The following is a 20,282-nucleotide window of genomic DNA, read 5'->3' as shown; positions in this document are numbered from 1 at the left end:
ACTTTAATCCCTCCCTTATCTATACAGGCCCAATTATGGCGTGTGATAGACAGAGATGATCCCACATGGCAGATTGTATCAGTGAGTGAATGGCCTTCTTCCAGATTTACTCTTTTCTCCCCCCCTTTTTTCCTGATGAAAAATAATAATATATAAATAAAAATAGTAAATAAGTAGTAAATAAAAAAGTAAAAATAATATATACACTTTGTTTTGAATCACCACTAAAAACAAAATGAAWATTTCAGGGGCTAGCACAGAATTAAAACTCATCCTTTTGTGAACTGTTGGGGATTAACTAAAAACTCATTTAAGACATTGAAATATGACTACTGACACCAGTACACTTTACTGACAGAAGAAAAGRAGGACAAACACAGACTCTAATACTAGCTGTGGACATAGTAAATGAGTGGTAATAGCAGTGCATGGTTCAATGCAGAAATAGTGTAATAAGCGTTGAAAACTGGCTTTATTAAAAGGCATATKTTCCATATCCTGAATAAAACTAAATATGGTTACATAGCAGGTAAATTTTTAAATTTCTATTTATTACAAAAGAAGAAAAACATGAGATTTCTTTTCCCTAAATTACCTTGCAGTAATTTAAAGCCATTCTTTGGGTCTTTTCCACAGTTCAGAAAAATCAACTCTCTCCTGTTGCAGTTATGTTTTTAAATATTTGAAGTTATTATGTAATCCCATTCCGCCTTCTCTAGACCAAAATTATCTTAGTTCCTTCCTTCTGCCCTCACTGATCATGATTTCTAGAGGTATATTCACTCCTTTTATTCTTATTTAGACCCTCTGAAACAATCAAAATGCACATGAGTAAAAAATCAAGTATGCCTAAATCTCCAATTAAAGAGGATCTAATCTAATTTTGCTTGACACATCACCGTCCCAGCACAATAGCTTCTAAACAGTGCTTTTCTGGAAGATATGTAAGCTCCTTACAAGAGAGGCCAGACAAATTGCTTAGGCGGAGAAACTGACACACAGTTCAGTAAAGTGACTCACTCAGGGCCACCTTGCACATCTACACCACAGATGAGAACAGGAACCCGCTTAAGCCACTTACTGAGCAACTCTTTATCCCCAAATCACAACATATAACTCTAGACAGTATCTTAAGATTTTAATATGTAGCATATTCTTATTTCTTTTTTTTTTTTATTATTTTTATTATTCAAATGTCAGAGCCTATCCATTGATTCTTCTGAGCTACCAGACCTATATTCACAACTATGCTTCACCACTGCACCTCCTTGCAAGTACTTTGCCCTTCAGAAAAAGGAACCCGTCACCATGAACAGCAGCTGGCACAATGTAGAAATACATGGCTAAATATTCCTTTCACAGACCATTCCGCTGCTCTTCTAAGTTGTGTGCAGCTCTTCTAAGCTGTGCAATACTTTTCCTGAACTTTGTTTCTGAATGTCAGCCAAGTCTTGTAGTTCTTCTCAAGCTCAACTATAAAATTACTGCTTTAGCATTTATGAATGGCCACATAAATAATCTGTAAAACCTATATCTGATAATCTTAATCCTCATTTGTATGTAACCTCCTCTAGGCAAAACTCAATAAGCCCCAATTGCTTTCTGAGCTTACAGCTCACTAGTGAAACTGGATGAATGTCRGATTTTATAATATTATGATATATTTATGATATTTATACAGTAACTTCAGTAATGTTTAAGATGCCATAGAGATCACGAATACCATATGATTCCACAGAGAAACTGACTAGTATCTTTCAAGGAAATAAAAGAAAACGAAGAAGTAGTGTTTCCCACCTTATCTGCTTTGTTCTATGAAAAAAAGAATGGATGAAAACACCACATTTTACAGCTATGGATTATAATCTTTGTTTTCACATTTGAAAAGAAAAAGAAAGAAAGCTGAGGTTCTAAAGATTACTCCTGCCAAATGGCAGGCTTCTGCAAACATCTCACTTTGATTTTAGGGTAAGTGTTAATAGCAAACTGCCTGTGATCTCTTTCAGTGTCCAGCAGCAAATATGTTTGTCTATTGAAACTGGATTTTTCTAGCTTACCTTATTTATCTATTCATTATTCAGAGGGATAGGAAAATGTCTTTTCCATAGAAGCTCTAAAGATTTCAATTAGTTTTCCAGGTTAAGGGCAGAAGAAAGAATCCCCATGTGCTTAAAAGACTCAGGTTGAGGTCTCTGATGTGATTTCTATCAGAGACTGGATCTGGGTCTTCTATATGTCAAATGAGTGCCGAGAAAGGAACTATAATACAAGAGAATCAATTATCTAGAAATCTCTGGCTGCTATTTTCTTTCCAGTAGCATAAATTAGTTAATTACTGAAATAGCTAGTCACAGACATTTATGATTTTAACCTTGAAGTTTGGCACAGAATTCTTGACTCATCTTTTTTTTTCAGTACCGGTAGCAAATGGTGATTATTAATGGTGATTAGCAGAATGCAAACGCAAGCTTTTATATGACTTTTCCTATCCTCAGCATACCAGTCTAGTCTGTCTATAGGACTTACCAATGTTATAACTATACTTCCACTTCTGATAACTAACCTCTTATTGAGAGGACGTGATAAAGGCTAAACATCCTCAGGCCTTAACAGGCCAGTCACCACACGAGTCGGCAACAGCTAGCATGTATTAGAGCAGTTTTTTTGGTTTATTTTATGCCAAGGATGGCAGCTGCACAGCCCAGGATCATGTATGGCACAGGATCACAGAGGCACAAAGGACATTAGCCAGCTGAGCCACGAATGAGAATCAAGTCCAAACATATATTTCTGGCTACACGGTTTAAAAGAGAGGGAAAATATGCACTAAAGTGACACAAAGCTGGAAACTGCTACTGTATGTCAAAAAACTATACTTTTTTTTTTTTAAGAAACTAAAAACTCCTTCTATATTTAACACTCATTTTGCAACTCTTTCCAATGGCAAATCCGTAATAGCAAAACTACCCATCTGATACAGAATGAGCTAAACACTACAATCTGCTCCAATATTTTCTTCTGCTCCAGAGCAAACTCCAAAGGTTTTTCCAACAAAGCAGCTGGCACTACTAAAATATTTTGCACTCTAGTGTTTAGGAAAAGATATTCAGTAAAGGAAATCTCTCATTCATATGTTTAAAGAAAACAGGAACAACGTGTTACAATACTCTCTGTATTGTCACTACAGTGTCACTACAGTGTCACTACAAAAGGATGGTAAGTTCAAACTTCTTGCTCTGTACAATATAGTATGTTCATGTAGCTTGCTAAAGAACATTTCTGTCCATTGAATCATTAAAGTTTTAAAACATATGCTATAGCTATTTACAAAATGCAAGGGTTACTGAATACAAAAGTAACAGACATAAACATTGCTGTGAAAAATGTATGAAAGAACAAGAAATACACGATTACTTGCAGTATATCAAAAACTAAGAGAATGATTACTTGCAGTATATCAAAAATAAGGCCAAATTCATGAGATGCAAATATTTAGAAGGCAAAGGAAAGGAAAACAGAATTCAAAGTGCAAGGTCAAATAAAAAGATAAACTAAAAACAAAATAATAACAAATAGTAAAGATTGTCCACAGAAAATATAATACAAACTATCAGAACTAATAGGGCATCATTTTCATGAAAATTTTGTATTGTACATAATACAGTCATACACAAGCATAACCCCCTATCACCTGACCTTGGCTCATAACCCCCTATCACCTGACCTTGGCTCATAGGCCATTTATTCAATCAAGAGGATAATTTTTTAACTTACCTGTTTGCTGCATCCATATAATATATGTGATAAACAAGCACAGGCAGTGCCGCAGCTTCCATTTCCAGTGATAGCACCACATTTCACTTCTATGAAACATCCTGTAAAAAACAATAAAAACAAAGGCAAGGAACACTTCAGGGAGCTTTACAACAAGCCAAGACTATGTCACAAAACTATTGTCAGTGAAACTAGTAACTATCAYGAAGCAAAGCACTTGAAAACTAAACAAGGACAAGTGCAGACATCCGTATAGATTAGGAGAGCAGCTTCGCAGAGCAACCTGGGAGTCCTGGTTGGCCACAAGATAGCCATGAGTCAGCAGTGCCCTYGTGGCCTAAAAGGGATCCTGGCCTGCATGAGGCGAGTGCTGCCAGCAGGTCAAGGGAGGGGATCCTGTCCCTCTACTCAGCTCTGGTGAAGCTGCACCTGGAATACTGGGGGCAATTCTGGGCTCCCCAGGACAAGAGGGATGTGGAACTTCTAGAGAGGATCCAATAGTGAGCAACAAAAATGACTAAGGGACTGCAGCATCTATGTTATGAGGAAAGACTGAGTGAGTTGGACCTGTTTAGCCTTGAGAAAATAAGATTGAGAGGAGATCTGATCAATATGTATAAGTACCTGAGGGGAGAAYGTAGGGAGGAAGGGGTCAAACTCTTCTCGGTRGTGGCCAGTGATAGGACAAGAGATAATGGCTATAAATTGAAACACATGAAGTTCCATCTCCATATGAGGAAGAACTTCTTTCCTGTAAGGGTGACAGAGCTCTGGAACAGGCTGCCAAGAGAGGTTGTGGAGTCTCCTCCTCTTGAGACCTTCCAAACACACCTGGATGCCACCCTATGYCATGCACTCTAGTGGGACTCTGCTGGAGCAGTGGGGGGTTGGACTAGATGATCTCTAGAGGTCTCTTCCAACCTTAACCGCTCTGTGATTCTGTGAAAACTGTGGACTACTTTAGAACAAGTGAGAGAAGCATGTATGAAAGTGATATTGTACACTTGACTGCAAAGGTCAGAAATGTTGCTCTCTGACCCTCTTCAGACAATAAAGTGGAAGAAAAGTTGTGGTTAGGATGCTAAGCATGCAATGGTGTATAAGACTTCAGTAAAAGGAACAAACGACCCATATGATAACAGTCTGAAGGGTTAAAGGTGTGATTCATATATGTAGTCTATATATATTACACACATATTACTAACTTAGTAGCAATGCTTTTTGGTGCTAAACCATACTTAGTGCTAAGATTTTGACAGYTATGGCACCTTTTACTGAGTTTAACATTTCCTTTTCCTTAAAGTATACGTGACCTTTAATGGTTAAACCAAAATGTTTCCTACCTGGTGGGCAGAAGGGACRAGAATTAATCTTTTGTGAGCTTTAGCCATGTGTCTGAAATGAATTATGCATCATTACATTCCTACCTCACTTTACTCCACAAGATATCAACAAGCAGGAGCAAGGAACAAACAGTGCAACACAACACGTGCTATTTTGACTAACTCATTCCCATCCTATTTGGCATAAATAACCACTAAACAACCTTTGTTCACTAAGGTTTGTTATCTCGTTATACTGCACGAAAACCTCAAGCAGGACCCCTGAGATATTTCACAATCCCATTACCAGCAGCACTATTTAAGAAACAATCGTGAATAAATAGACATGAAGAAACATGAATTAATACAAATACCTGCTCTATTTAATACGTACTATCCTAGAAATGGAAAGTATCTTTAGAATGGTCACCTATATCATTTGTCAGGAGAAAAATGCAAGAGATGTAGAGTGAAAGAAAGTGCAAAGGAGTGGCAAGAAAACTTAATTTTGTTTAACTTGGGGAAATCTASTTCCTTCTGTTCCACAGATACTGCTGTGAAACTGCGAGTGAAACTTGAGGGCAAATGCAAATCCTTTCCCAGAATTGGCTTCTATTGCTTCCCAAAGTAAAGTTCTGTGACACAGGAAAAAAGCCAAATTTAACACAGCAAGATAAACCATTGTAAAAGAATAACTAATGTTTCAGTTTTAAAAGTTCATCAAGCCACACCCCCGGGCTAGATGCCAGGCAGCCCAGGTAAAAGACACTTCAGTAGCCTGCAACCATCAGTGAGGCTTCCCATCACTGCAGGGTTAGACAGCAAAACTATCTGATTACCAGGAGAAAGAAAGAAAGGAGAAAAAAAAAAAGCATTTCTTTTCTTTCAGCATCAGCATTTCTTTCAGACAGTTGTATCAAACTAAAGATTTGAAACTGATTTATTTTTCAGAGATATTGCAAAGTCAAATTTAACAACTTTTGAAGACATGTGCAAAACAAACTGGGATCTGAAATACAAGATATGCTTTGATGAAGCCAGACTCACAAAGTAACCAGATTAGCAAACAACAGAAGTATTGTCCTTCAGCTCTATGACCTATAAATCRCTGCTAAAAATCTGAGACAGCAGAATACTGTGGTTTGAGGACCCTTACTCTTCAATGCATACAATTCCATAATACCCTCCACATTTATTTAGAGAAAAAAAGACCTTGAACAGAAGACTTTGTACGAGGTGAAAGCCAGATATGCACACATATGAACACATATAGCATACATACATTCAGACTGGTGAAACAGAAATGATGACTATATTAGCCTGACATATCTTATCCAGGATGGAGAAGAATATTGCTCCTTCTAGATAGATTTTGCAGCTACTTATGTGAAGAATGCTAGTCTGCTGCTGGCTAACCTACCAAATGAAAACCAGTAAATTGGTTGAAACAGTGGGGTCATATTAATATCTTTCTAGGGTGTTGCAGAAAATGTTGACACTTTTGATATCTCCATGAGCTCAACTGTATGATTTTGCTCATTTAATAGTGGGAGAATCCAAGCCACAGCTTTTGATTCATTCACGGAAAAATAATATGATAAGGTGCCACTGCCTAAGTCTCAAGTGAATCAATCCAACCACACTGCCTTTTGGTGTTTTTTTCTGTGTCTGTGGCGTTTTTTTTCCTAAAGAGTGTGTGGAATTCTGTGTTAATCTGACAAAACTATTTCTTTTGGTCAGTTCTGTTTTGTTAATGTTTACATGCGTTCTGGTAATACTTATGAGCTGGTATCCCATGGTGTTAGTTTACAGTCTGTTTACTAATCCTCACTTTTGTAAAAAGCAACAAGCCAGGAAAGATTTCAAGAACATGGATAATCAACAACAGAGCAGAGGATAAGTACAGAAAGCAAGACAGAAAGGTCTTTCTGTATATAGAAAGTTATAGAAACTTTCTTTCCCCAAGGAAAGGACTAGGTAATTCTTCAGTTGCTACTAATAATCAATCAATCAATCAAACAATCAAGCAAACCCTACACTATTCTCCATTAAAATAAGTGAGCAAATAGGTAAAAAAGGGGAAATCTGTATCCTACATTTACACCCTCTGTTGTAGAAGAGTTTCTTTACAGCATATCGTATCTGATGACCAGAAAGAAAGGCTTATCAAACTCTAAAGAGATTGATCAAAAAAATCACATTTTTATCTTTGCTACCAAAACACTGCTTGCTAATGTAGGCACAAAGAGTCAGATGTGTTTCTTTTGGGGATCCATGTTACAAAGAATAACCTCTAGGAAGTGCTGTAAGTGGGTGAGAAAATCATCTGTTCAATACATTCTTCAGACTTTCTGTAGGCAAAAAGCCAAAATTCACAAACCTGACTGCTCACAGTTTTACATTTTGCAGGACAACACTGCTCGTACAAGAAGCTGTCTTGGAAGTCAGCTAACATATTGCCAGCATAAAGCTTCCTTCCATACCAAAACTCTATCTCAGATACCTTGACAATGCAGCAACCTTATTGGAAGCAATTTTGAAGGAGAAGAGGGACAGGAAAAAAAAGAAAAAAAGAAAAAAAAAGAGGGTAAACAGTTGGTAAGACATTTAGAAAAACTAAGTCATGTTTAGATATCTAGCATTCACATGTTAATCACTAGYATATTTATTATAGGTTAATTTTCTTGATTATTAGCATTCATTTAATCTACAATTGAATCCAACCAGGATATGAGTAATTCAACAAACAAATCACATATACAGTTCGGGCTAGTTTATTACTTATCAATGGATGACACTAATGACACCGATGCCTAAAACAACACTGACTCAGCAACTCACTTTTCAAATCCTTAGTCCTGTGTCCCTATTTTAAATAATATTAAAAGGATGCATTCGGTTATTTGGCAATCATCAGTAGGCTAGAGAAAGAACATCAGCACACAAATGTACCAAAACATGTAAAGAATGTAATAAATCAATCCATAACAAAGTTTTTTTTATCAATTTCAGAACACATGCATTTCAGTCTCCAACATTAAGGACATGAAAGTTGCTGAAGGCCCTTCACAGTTAACTTTATTCCTCATTTCTGTTTCAATTCAAATGAGAAAGAACGAGCACTGTCCTGGCTCCAGCTGGTAACAAGCTCACAACTGAACAAATCACTGTGAATCACCACAGATCCCAAACAGCATTTTGCCACCTAGGATGTGTGAGGATTATTAGGACACCTATGGCAGAGCTAGACCCATTCCGTTTAGATGGGATCTCATGACAGCAATCCCTTTTAACACATATTTCTTACAAAACTGGTCTTCAGAGTAGCAACTGCCATTCTAAGGAATCTTATAGAAAAGCTACCAATTTTTCTATAAAGTGGCATTATTCCATTGTAGACACTACGTGACAAGAGCAGCTATGCACTCTAACTGCCAATTTAATCCAGTCCACAGCTACTTGCATTTCCTATAACATAGGGAAACAATGGGCTTATTCACAATTCATTCTAGAAGAGCAAAATAGTCATGTAATTTATCTAAAACCATAAATGGATGGCAACTTGACATAGTTCAAGAACAAATCAGTGGGGGTCTTGCTAAATCTATCTACAAAACTTTACACTATGCATGCCACCAGCCAGCTAATGCAACATCCTCACCCTTTGGGGAGCTCTGCAAGGAAATATGTACAAGATATGAATAATCCTGGCACATTCGATCTGTCTACCTTATGATATTGAACCATGGCATGCATATTTGAATACACCATCTTCCTTGTTCAAAGCTTCGGCAAAGTTCCCCAGAGTGGGATGTGAATTCCGCCCCAGGCAGATTGACATGACTCTTTTGGTCTTTGACATGTCTAAAGCTATTAGGGAAAAATGTTGCTGACAGTTGAAAACTACAAGAATGATAACATCAGTTTCACAATTCTTTTCTCCTATAGGTTGTAAACAAAAAGATTTTGAGTTTAATTACGCTGAAGTGGAACTACAAGTGAAAGGTGATTACAGCTCCCATCCGAGCTCCTGCAGATTAACAAAGAAGTTCATTTTGCTTTTGAAACCCTCGCTTTAAGCCCTGACACTAATGCCCTGAAAGATTAACTACATAACGCCAATTAAAAGTTTCATTTTAAGCAATTGATCTTGCAAAAGCCAACTTGCAAACGCCCTCACACTCATGAAACGAACTTAAAAAGCAATARTGAGAAGGCAGAGACTTTTGACTTCAACCACGCCAATTGCACTGGGTCCACCTTGGTCCCCTGGCTTTCCTTTCCAAACCGAAGTTTTCGGAGTCGCGGGCKGCTGCTCCGGCGGCCCTCGCCCCTCACCGAGGCCTCGCGCCGCCCCGTCCCGCTCACCTGCTCCGCTCGCCGGGGCGCCGCGGGGCCCCRCTCGGTGCCCACCTGCGGCCGCGGCGCCCCGACGGCGGGAACGCGCCGGGAGCCCCCGCGGGGGCGGCGCTGCGGCCCCGCCGGCGGCCCCGCGCCCCAGGGCCGCCGCAGCCCGCGCCGCGGCGGGAGCAGTAAGAGGAGGAGGACGCGGCCGGGGAAGTTTTATGGTGCCCGCCCGGCCCCATCTCCGCGCCGCTCTCGCCCTGCTCCGCACCTGGCGCCGGGGCACGAGGAGATCCCGGCGGGAGCGGGGCAGCCGCGGGACGCGCGGCTGCCGCCCTGGCAGCTCGCGCGGAGAACGCGCTCCTTTCCCCGTTCGGCAGCCCTACCTACCTGCCTGCGTGCCTGCCTCCCGGCGCGGTTTCGCCCGCGTTACTCACCGCCCGGCCCTGCCCCACGTCCCTGCCCCACCGAGGGACTCCCCCGAGCAGCCCCGCGCCGCCGGCCGGGAGCGGACACTTACGCGGGGGCTCCGCGGCGCTGCAGCCCGCCCGGCCCCTGCCACCATCCTCCGGCCGCCGCCTCTGCCCGCCTGCCCGCCCGCCTCTCCGCGGGCAGGGTCGCCGCCGCTCGCCCACCTCTCGCCCGCCTCCGCGCACGCCGCCCGGCTCCGCTCTGCTCCTCCTCCGCGCCGCCTCCCTGCAGCCACTTGGAGAAAGTTGGAGGCGGTGGCCGCGCCGGGGCCGCAGGTGGCTTCGCCCCGGCGGCGGCTCCGCGCTGCCCCGCGGGCCGGGCTGGGCCAGGCCGGGCCGGGTCGGTCGGGCCGGTGGTTCCGCGGCGGAGCCGCCGCAGCCGCCGCGCGGAGCGGGAAGGACGCGGAGCAGCCGAGGCGGGGGAGGGCAGCGGCGCCGCCGGGCGCCCCTCGCGCCCTCCTCCAGGGGCGCCCGCTCCCTGCCGGGCAGCCCAACAGGGACCCCGCGTTCGCACCCACCCGGCCCGCACCCCCTCTGCGTCCCGCATCCAMCCGGCCCACATCCACCTTGCCCGCCTCTCCTCTAGACGAAGGGCCGAGCCCTGAGGTCCCGTGGCAGACGGGAGCATGGCCCGGGGACACAGCCCACCCGGGAGGTCTTGGAATGACCGGGGCAGAAGGGACATCCAGGGGGGTCCTGTCATGGCCTAAGGACAAGGCACCTCTGAGGACACCCTGGTTCGGCCCAAGATCCGTCTCCAGAGAGCCCTAGCGTGGCCAAGAGACACCATCTCCTTCCAGGAAGACCCCCCAGCGCCCAAGGGGCAGCACACACCTGGGTGCAAACACATCACACAGGCACTCAACTCACAGTGAGCAGTTCTTGCAGGCAGTGCTGGCCCACACCTCACACCTGTTTCCTGGGAAGTGTTTTGGGACAATGACAGTTTATACTGTCCTGAATTTTGCTCACTAAATCTCTTTGGGACACAGCACTGCACTACAGCTAAGTGTGAAAGCACTGAAGCGATACTACAAGAAAGGCTGCAAAAAGTATGCCATGAAAGGGGTCCAACATTCTCAATACTACCTGGTTTTGAGCTGGCAYGATTGTGAGGGCAGGGGCAAGAGAAGGCTTGGCAAAGTGAAMTGTTCAATGAAGCTATCAGCACATAATATCAGTTGAAAGCCAAGTTTCCGTTTAAAAAATGTAAACATCACCGTTTTTTTTTTCAGGAAGTTTATGTTGAGCATCAGTATTCACTCATTGTAATCATTTTTTACTATCTATCTTTAAAGCAAGCAAAACACTGTAAGTTTATTTTCATTGTGACTCCATGGCACTGAACATGGGCCTAGGCACTGCTGCTGCYAAATTTGCCCACCATAGCCAGATCTGTGTGACAAACTACATCCTGAAGGTAGCACAAAGGACATCGCAGCAGGGAGGCCCTTTTCTCCATTTTAAGAGTCCTGTAGTTTGAGTAGGTATCGCACAGCCTCCCACCCTGCTGCTGGGTCTGGTGTCTTTTGAGCTCTTCTCCACAGGGGCCACAGGAGAGACATAGCAGAGGATGCAGGAAGCTTTTCACTTTTCATATGCCAGCTTTTCTCTAAGACTTGCAGGCTACTGCCCAGCTGCTCTGGATTAGGATGCCTAAAGGCTGGTTATGGGACCACTAGATATGGGACTTGCACTAATATGTGTAACCCTTACTCTGTTGTGTAGTCAATTTGTAGACAGATGAATYTACTGTGCATGCATAGGTTGCATTTGCATCACATGCACAGCAAAGTTTATGCATACAGAATGCTTAGGACTCGCTGTGTATGTGCTGATGAGTTGAATATTAAGCTYGATACCTCCTGGGCGTATTGGAATCACTGTGTATGTGATGTGTATGTAAGTCAAGAACATCTGGAAGAAATCCACTAAACTTCATGCAAAAGCAGTGCTATGTGTAGTGCCCATCTTCTGCAYATTTTGGAAACTTACATGTTTCTTCGCTGTTTAGAAGGTAAGAAACCTTAGAAGGCTTGTAGAGGTGATTGCAGTTGCAGAATGTGGAGTCACACCAAAAAAAAAAGAATGAAAAAAGTTTGGAATTTCTTTCCTGTCATGCTTTAATTGAGCTATATGTTTTTTTAGTTAATCTCCTTCATAATTGTTTTCAGTTATGTTCTCATTGTATCCCTAATAATTGTTYTTAATTTGCTATCATACGTTATCTCAATGATCATCATTCTCATATTGCTATCCAAAACAGCCGAACCAGGAACAAATTCCAAATAAAAGCTTCTGAGGAAAATATTTGATGGTTCCAAAGCAAATGGCTTAAATTTTGTTAGTCAAAAACCACACAACTGGAGGCATTTTATATCAAAGCACAGCTACACCCTACTGCAAGGGAGAAGAAGTAGGACAACTGCTTCTAATGGCAGCTCCTTGAAGGAGCTTTCTCCTCACAGCATAAGGACAGCTGTTTTGGATTTCAAAAATGAAATTCAGTCTGGTAAGAAATGACTATGCTGTCCAGTGGGAATAATGTATGCTTCAGATTTCCTGGATGACAAAACACATTAATCCGTGTTACCATAGGATGGTACTGAAAGGCTCAAGACACTGGAATTCACTACTTGTACCTGATTAAAGAGTGAATATTTGCTTTCAAGGCCAGTATGAATGATGTCAAGGTTCCCTTTGTAATTTTGAGAAAGCTAATCTACTGCTCCTGTCATAGTTGAGGAAGCCTGCCCTTAGATATGTGTCACACTGATGCTTAGGCAAGAACGTGTGTAGTTTAAAGTGATTTTAAGTTCACTGTCTCAGAGTGAGACTTCAGGCTACCCTTCAATACCTGTCCCAGGTTAACACTGTGTGCTCTGTTTTGCAAAATCTGAATAACAGGAAAAAAATCACTGATGTCTGGGAGACACTGCTATAATTCCACCAAAGAAACATGCCTTATATAGGCCAATGATGGAAATTTCCAACAGAACAGGGAGCAGCGCTTGTTTGTTCATATCTTACTTTTTCAATAGTGGCAATATTGTGTTATGCTTATTTTTTTTTAAACCACAAGCTATGATAACTGAATAATTAGGTGGAGGGATGCACTATTTTGTCCTATTCCGATATATGTCATGAATATTCTAAGTTTAGTAAAATATTTCATAAGTAATTTATAGGCCCTTTTATAGCTTTGTTCTTATGTTCTGTTAGCTTTAGGATGGTTTCTTTTTGCTTTGTGCAACACTGCATGGACCTCTCAGGAATTATTTTATAAAAATGTTAAAGAATGTTCCATGACAGAATACTGTGAAATTTCATTTTTTATATCTCAGTAACTTATTCCAATGTTTGAGACATGGGACTTTCCATGGAACTTTTGTTTTGAAACTTTTCTCCTTACTGTATCAATCACATTTAGGAAGACCTGTGTTTATTTAGCAAAGAAGTACAAATATTAAAACTTTAGTGCCTGCAACAGTCCCAAAGAGAAAACACTTGAACCCACAACAATACAAAGGAAGCTTAAAATAAATAGTGCAATGCTATAAACTTATCAAGAAAATGCAAGATCATATGCATTCTCAAGAAGTTCGAAGATAAAATTTGGCTTTGCAATCTACAGCCATTCCTGGCTTTCTGCCCAGCCATTCTCCTATCGTGATACCCCTAGCTGGGTTTAAAAGTTCAAAAGGTGAGCTTCCAGAAGTTGACTTAAAGGATCAAAGACCGAGCTTTGATCTGAAAGGTGAAGGAACTGCACGAGTATCAACTGCTATTCCCTGTATTTGTAATTGGAGTGTGGCTTCAGATTGTTGAGGTGTAGCAAAGGACTGGCTTTCATTAGTCTTTTAAATACATCTTTAAAATCCTGCAACTCCTTCTTTTCCAGGGTCTCCTACCTCACTCAGGACTGCCTAGTCAGCCCCCAGCCTTCCTAGCTTCTGCCTGGGTTGGAGGAAACTCTGTCTGAACTTCCTGACTTTTCTTCTGAGGACCTGCTAGATTTCTCCAAACATACCATTTCCCCTGCTTTTACCGTATTTGGGAGATTAATAAGAGCCCTACCTCTGTTTCAGGTACAGAGGAGGTAAGAACAGATAAAGGAATTAAAAGTAAAAGGACTGAGTAGAGTCAGTAATGAACAACTGCCATAAGCTTACACTGACATATTGCATTTATGTTTAATGTCATGTCTTCTGATGATAGGCATAAAGTGAACTGTAACACCAGTGTAAGTTTAAAACGTGTAATCAGAAGGTCAAGGGCTAATATATACTCCTATCTTTACCACATTGATACTTCCTCCGATAAAAAAAAAAACTTAGGTTAAGAAATGTTTTCTTTCAGCGAGGTTACCAATGGCTAAAACCAATGTGCTTTGTGCCAGATGAAGTGTCTTCGATGAAGTGCTGAGTGTGTGACCTGTACAGTGCTTTTATACATTGCTCTCTAAAAGGTTGTGGAGTCTGTGATCTCAAGCAAAGCAGGAGACAGACTGGGCAGCAAACTAATCTGGACTGTTGTCACAAAACATTTTAGTTTTTAAATCACTCTCTGTCTTAACGAGCCCGTTTCAACTCCTCACCCTTGAGGAAGCACTCTGGGGGTCCTAAACATGAGCATGCTGGAGCATACTGGCACTGGTGCTCTTAAGCACATCACTATTCTGGAGCAGGGAGAACTGGAAGTTCTTGTTTGCCTGTTTATAAAGGCTTGCTGCACTTTTATTCTCTCATGAAAAAGAGGAACCTCACATTTTTTTTCCCAGCTTCAGGTCAATTAACCTGGATTAATGCTTATATTACATTRTGAAGCACTTCATTGCTGTGATGTTTTTGTAGGGTAATGTTGGTAGCAGCATTGAATACCTATGAGTGGTCTGATCTGAGCTAGTTTCTGGTATTTGAATGGTCAGATAAACCTGTTCGGCAAGAGTCCATAGTGTTAGAGGATAAGCAATGACAGCTTATGATTCTTGGTATAGTATATGGCACAGTGGAAAGAAGCATAGCATATAGATGATTACAAGTTTATTGAAAATTACAACTGCGTTAAAAGTGACCTTTCATTCTATAGAGTCAGCATACTTTGAACTTCATGTATATCAACTAGGAGTGTAGAAAGCATTTTAAGCTATGCAGTTCTTTCACCCTAAAATGTCTCTGTGTGGCTGCCAGTAATTYCAGTGACATCAGTTGAATTTAACACCAGCTTTAGCCCCTCAACTTCATTGAGACTTACTCTGGAAGTAGATCTATTTGGAGAAGATAACATTGATAGGTAGTGTCACCCCTTTCCCACAGGATATAAATAAGCAGTGTAAATACTYAGATTTTTATATGCAAAGCTGAGCTAACCTTTGCCTCTAGTCAGTTCACTACCCAAGCACATGTGACTGTTAAATACCTGACTGGAATGAGGATAAACACTTATCCCTGAAAGCTTCTAAAATGTTACCAGATTTGAATTTTGCTGCAAATAGAGCGTTTAGCAGAMAATCAAATTGTAAGGAGGACAGGGTTTTAGACGTATAGGCTATTGTTGGTGGACCAGTTAACCTGATCCTGTTCTAATTTTGGTTTCTTGACTATTTTTTTAACTCATGGACTAACCAGTTTGGAAAAGATAGAAAACAGTCATTCTTGCCCTATTTTTAGAAGCCAACTTTTCCTATAATACTAATTCTGGGCAGGATTTCTCACTTCCGGTTTCTGACCAGATGTTAAAGATTTGGAACATTGGAAGAAAATCTGACCTAATGGTATTTCCATCGGGTTCCATTAGTGGAACAGCTGGAAGCCTCATGAGGAAAGCCCTTCTCTGTCTAAGTTTTCAGACTAGTTTTGCAGATTCAAGAGCGTAGGAAACTTTGGATAAGCTTTGAGTAAGCATCAAAATATTTGGATGCTTATCAGAACTAAAACCAAAGTGAATATTATGAGTTCATTCATCTTTTTTTTTTTTTTTTTTAAACCACACAAGTGGTAACAAAATCTCAGGATGACACAGAAATGGAAATAACTACACGTTAATCATAATTCATTTACTTCTCCCCGTGTCATAAAAATAATCATCTCATGCAAAATGAAAATTAGATATTAAATACAAACATAGCATTAATTCAAGAAAGCTGTTAGAGCAGAAAAGCTTATGATTCTTAGAGCCGTAATATGAACCAGCTAAACATACAGATACAAAAACTGCCTGAGTCTTTTCAGAGAATAAAAAAAATACAGTATTTGATATTTAACACATCAGTTTCTGTTATAAAACTTTTCATGGTATTCAGCATGAAATCATGAGAGTTATACAACACTATTTTAAAGCACTATTGCTTTTTTTTTAAGATTTGAGAAATATTCTTGCAATTCTAGGAAATTCACTTTCAGTAAATAATTGAAGTATTTACACTGCAATGTTGGTTGCAAAACTAAATGAGAATTTSAACTGATCTTTGAATTTTAATTCGTTTGTGCATATGCATCAATTACATGACTATATACTATCTGTCCCATAGGACTTTACTGAGTGAACAAAAAGCAAGTGTCATATACCTTCCTACAGGATTTGTAGTACAAGCAAGAAACATGCCTGTTTCTTGAGCCTGCAGTTTCTAATGGATGGACATGGGTGTCATCTGGCCTGGCAGTCTGCAGTTCCCTGAAATAAATGAGCCAGGTACCCTTTAAAAGCTGAACTAAACAGCACAGTGTTTGGTGTGATTTCAGAGAAATGATTGAACTCTTCCCTGAGACTACCGAGTCACTACTAATACAAGACACAGTTAATTTAAAATAAAAAATAGTTTCCCTTTAAGTGTGTGATCYATGAGCAAAAACARAACAAAAAACAAACATAAAAAAAAAGAAAACTCAAACTATACTTAATTTCAAAGTACATTTTAAATTGTTGTTCATATACTAAGAGTCCAGCATGATATTCTTAGGACATTATAGTTTTCCTTAAATGTTATAATGAAGATTTTCATGGCATGTTTATAGCACTTGTATATTTTTAAGGTACATATTGTACATATTGCTGTTTAGCACAGGTGTAGTGTGAGTGCTCAGCCTTTCTCTTGATAAAAACTATTGTGGAAGTGGAAATACGGCTACTAATCATATATATATATATATATTTCAGTTTAAAGAACTGTATCACAGACACAGGAAACAAATGTAGTTCTCCATAGTGATTCTTGAGTTCCTCAACTATTTTTTTTCTCCCTTCAACACCTTCCTGCATCAGTAGAGTGCACAGAGAATAGGCATCTCAGATCCTACAAATAAGCCCAGTTCTTACCAGGATATGTGTAGACTCTCAGCACTGAGAAAAAATGGGGCCTTGAAGAGTGTAAAGAAAGACTATCATAATATCTATTGTTGTATGTCTACTTTTAAACAACGGGCATCTCAATGAGCTCGCCTGTGGGAATAATACCTGTGCTCCCCTCTCTTTAAATGGAATCATCTAACAAAAGTCACTCTAATTTGCTCTTATCTGATGTTATATTGGTACAATATTCTTGTTAGGGGCTGCAACTAAAGAAAAAGCTGTGAAGGAAAGTACTTATCTGAAATAAATAATAATTTGTTTACTCTAAGGAACATCATTCATTACCTGAGCCAAAATGTGTTCAGAATTGCTAAGTAAATGTGTATTTGCCTTAAAGAAACTTTGATTTTCCAGAGGATGGTTTAGAAATCCACTCCTTTTGCATCTTTTTCTTTCACATACAGAACATAACATCATAAAAAACTGATGATAAATAGAAAGAGAACATCTTTTAGTGAYTGTGGGGGATAAGGGGAGATATCAGTGGTGGCTTTGCACAGAACAACCGCAGAACAGAGGAAATAAGCCACAGCAGGAAAATAAACACATACCATCTTTTTTGACTGTTGTAATTCAGGATTATAATGGAAGACCTAGTCTGCCATTTGAACATTCTTAATTCATTGCAAAAGCTGAGCAGAATGCATTTGTTCTCAATTTAATTTAGTGTAGCTAAGTTCTCTTGTGACTCATCTTAGAGGCAAGAAGGTACCTACTGCTGTTGCAACATGTATGTAGTGCCATGAGTTCCCATTTAGTAGAGAGTAATTATGGACATGTTTGCAGACTATGCTTATACCTTCTCATAGCCCAAGTTATACTTATTTTTCTTTAATGTCCTTTACATTCTTTAAAAAACTTACGTATTCTCTTGTATTTTCTTACAATAAGAGACAATWTAATGTCCTAAAGCAAGACAGACCCTGAGAGGAAATGAACCCACTAATCTCTTTCAGTGTTGGAGTTCATATAATTTTTCTTAATTTAAGAGAAACTGTATAAGAAAAACAGGTGAGCTTGTGTTTTCCTTATGATCTTTACATAAGACCAGGAAACATTTGGGTATAAGCGGAGAGGTACAAGGAATGTTGATTTCTCTAACTTGAAATCAGAATTCAATGTCACAGAAAAACATTCAAAGAAAAAAGAAAATACTTTTTTTCTGTGTGAAATTTTGATATTTCTTTCTTCCCATTTGAAGTTTTTTCTTTCTTCCCTCATTCTTCCAAACTTTTTTCACATATCTGTGCTCTATAATCATTTCTCTGAATTCTATTCAAGTTCTCCAAACACAATAAAAAAAAAAAAAAAAAACCAAACTTCATTCTGGAAAAAAAATAAGTCAGTCAAACCTTTTCATTAAAAAAATAAAAAAGAAGAAAAAATAAAGAAAAATCAACAACCCTCACCCTCACTTCTAACCTTTGAACCATTTTTAACCTCTATTTTCCATTTTTGTTTGGAAAGTAAAAGTAAGGGCGCCTCCTCTTTTTTTTTTTTTTTTTGTTGGGATCTGGAGATTGTTTATTTTACTTCCCTAAGCATCACATTATATTTTGATATACAAGATAAACCTTTTTGTTGTGTCTCTGGCTGCCAGAGCACTGAAGGTTATGAGGTTTTCAAATATAAGGGTAATCAGTAACCTAATCCCTCACCTACCATGGCCATCTGCCCAGGGCTGTGGTTAGAATTTCTCAGTAAAACTACTAGACTCAGGCAAAAAACAGTAGCTTACCCACAGCAAATTCCAGCTGATGAGAAGAAATCACGTGTTCCTCACTGAAGCAAGGAGGAAACTTTGCCTATGAGTAAAGAGGAGATGATAGATCCCACAGCTGTGACTAATGTCATGTTCCTRTGGTGCACTTCATATTTCAACTTTTAAGTTCTAGCTTATCATGAGAACTGCTGCAACTTAAATGGTACATTATTGCGTATGTTAAGTTCATATGCTTGCTTCTAAGATACAAGAAATAACAATTGTTCAGATACTTATGTATGTGCTCTTAACCTCTGAAATACATTGCTACAAAGTGATAGAAAACATTGAATTTAATGTAAATACAAATACAAGTTCAAGTATTCAAGATTCCTGAAGTTTAAAGAAGCTTTGCAGTTTTTATTTTCTCTAGAAATGAGCAATCATGAGAATGCATGTTAAATAATAAATTCCTAATAAATGTCTACTAAAAGAACAGCTTATCTTAGTTTATATTTTTGATAACCCACAGATTATTTTTAAAAATACAATAATTCCTTGTTTGCTGTTTTTACTATAATACCGATATGTCTTCTTATGCATAACCTTTGCCTAATTCATCGTGAACATATACACATATATATGTTTTTAAGTATAAATGGAAATGTTGGTGCTGCTTATTAATTTCACAATGTTAATGCTGTAAGTAATTTATCAAACTGGAGGTATTTGGCGGACTTGTTAGAGGTAGTGACTCAGCAGCTCAAATATGTCCCTGAAGCAATGATCTAATATACAGGTTCTTTTGTGTTCTCACTTACTGGATTCCAGTTCTCCATGACTTGGTTTTACCACTGTAACATCCCAAGCCTTGGGATCTTTATGTAAAGCCTCAGTGGAGAGGTACATGGAGATGTGATGAGTGTCAAGGGCTGCCTTGACTCTCATGCTTGGTAAATGCCAATCAGGTTACGGACAGGACATTATTTGAATGACTTGGAAAGTCTACAGTGTCTATTGCATGAAAAGGGAGTCTGTAACATTAGAATACCTTCTACAAATAACAGTCCTAGGGCATTTAAAGTAATATGTTGGAAATATTAACATGTCAGTAGACATTTCATATATCATACTGTTACAAAAAAGAAGACTGCGTTTAGGTAATTAGAGTGCAAGCTCTCTGCTTGCAAAACATTCTTCTTCCCAGTCTCTGGCACTATTGCCTAATTCAGTTTTGGAACAGGATGAAAAGGGAAACAGTACTTTGTCTACAGACCGCAAAAATGGCTCCCTAGTCTTCTTTCTGTCCCCCAGGCATGCAAG

The 20,282-nt window shown here is 39.7% G+C and overlaps 1 protein-coding gene across 1 annotated transcript in view; it reads right to left on the bottom strand.

The window, feature by feature from the left end:
- ADGRG6 (adhesion G protein-coupled receptor G6) overlaps positions 1–9,973 on the bottom strand; it is a 109,328-nt gene extending 99,355 nt beyond the window's left edge. Inside the window, exons 1-2 of the mRNA XM_026039197.1 lie at positions 9,961–9,973; positions 3,775–3,875 (exon numbers count right to left, since the gene is read on the bottom strand). Of these exons, the coding sequence (XP_025894982.1) occupies positions 3,775–3,874 (100 nt within the window). The 5' untranslated portion in view covers position 3,875; positions 9,961–9,973. The remainder of the gene's footprint in view (positions 1–3,774; positions 3,876–9,960) is intronic.
- Positions 9,974–20,282: the final 10,309 nt, after the last annotated feature.

The sequence above is a fragment of the Nothoprocta perdicaria genome, unplaced genomic scaffold, assembly GCF_003342845.1.
Source record: "Nothoprocta perdicaria isolate Ctin4 unplaced genomic scaffold, notPer1 scaffold_221, whole genome shotgun sequence".
Taxonomy (NCBI): domain Eukaryota; kingdom Metazoa; phylum Chordata; class Aves; order Tinamiformes; family Tinamidae; genus Nothoprocta; species Nothoprocta perdicaria.
Note: the sequence above shows the minus strand (reverse complement) of the source record. Positions and strands in the feature narration are given on the sequence as shown.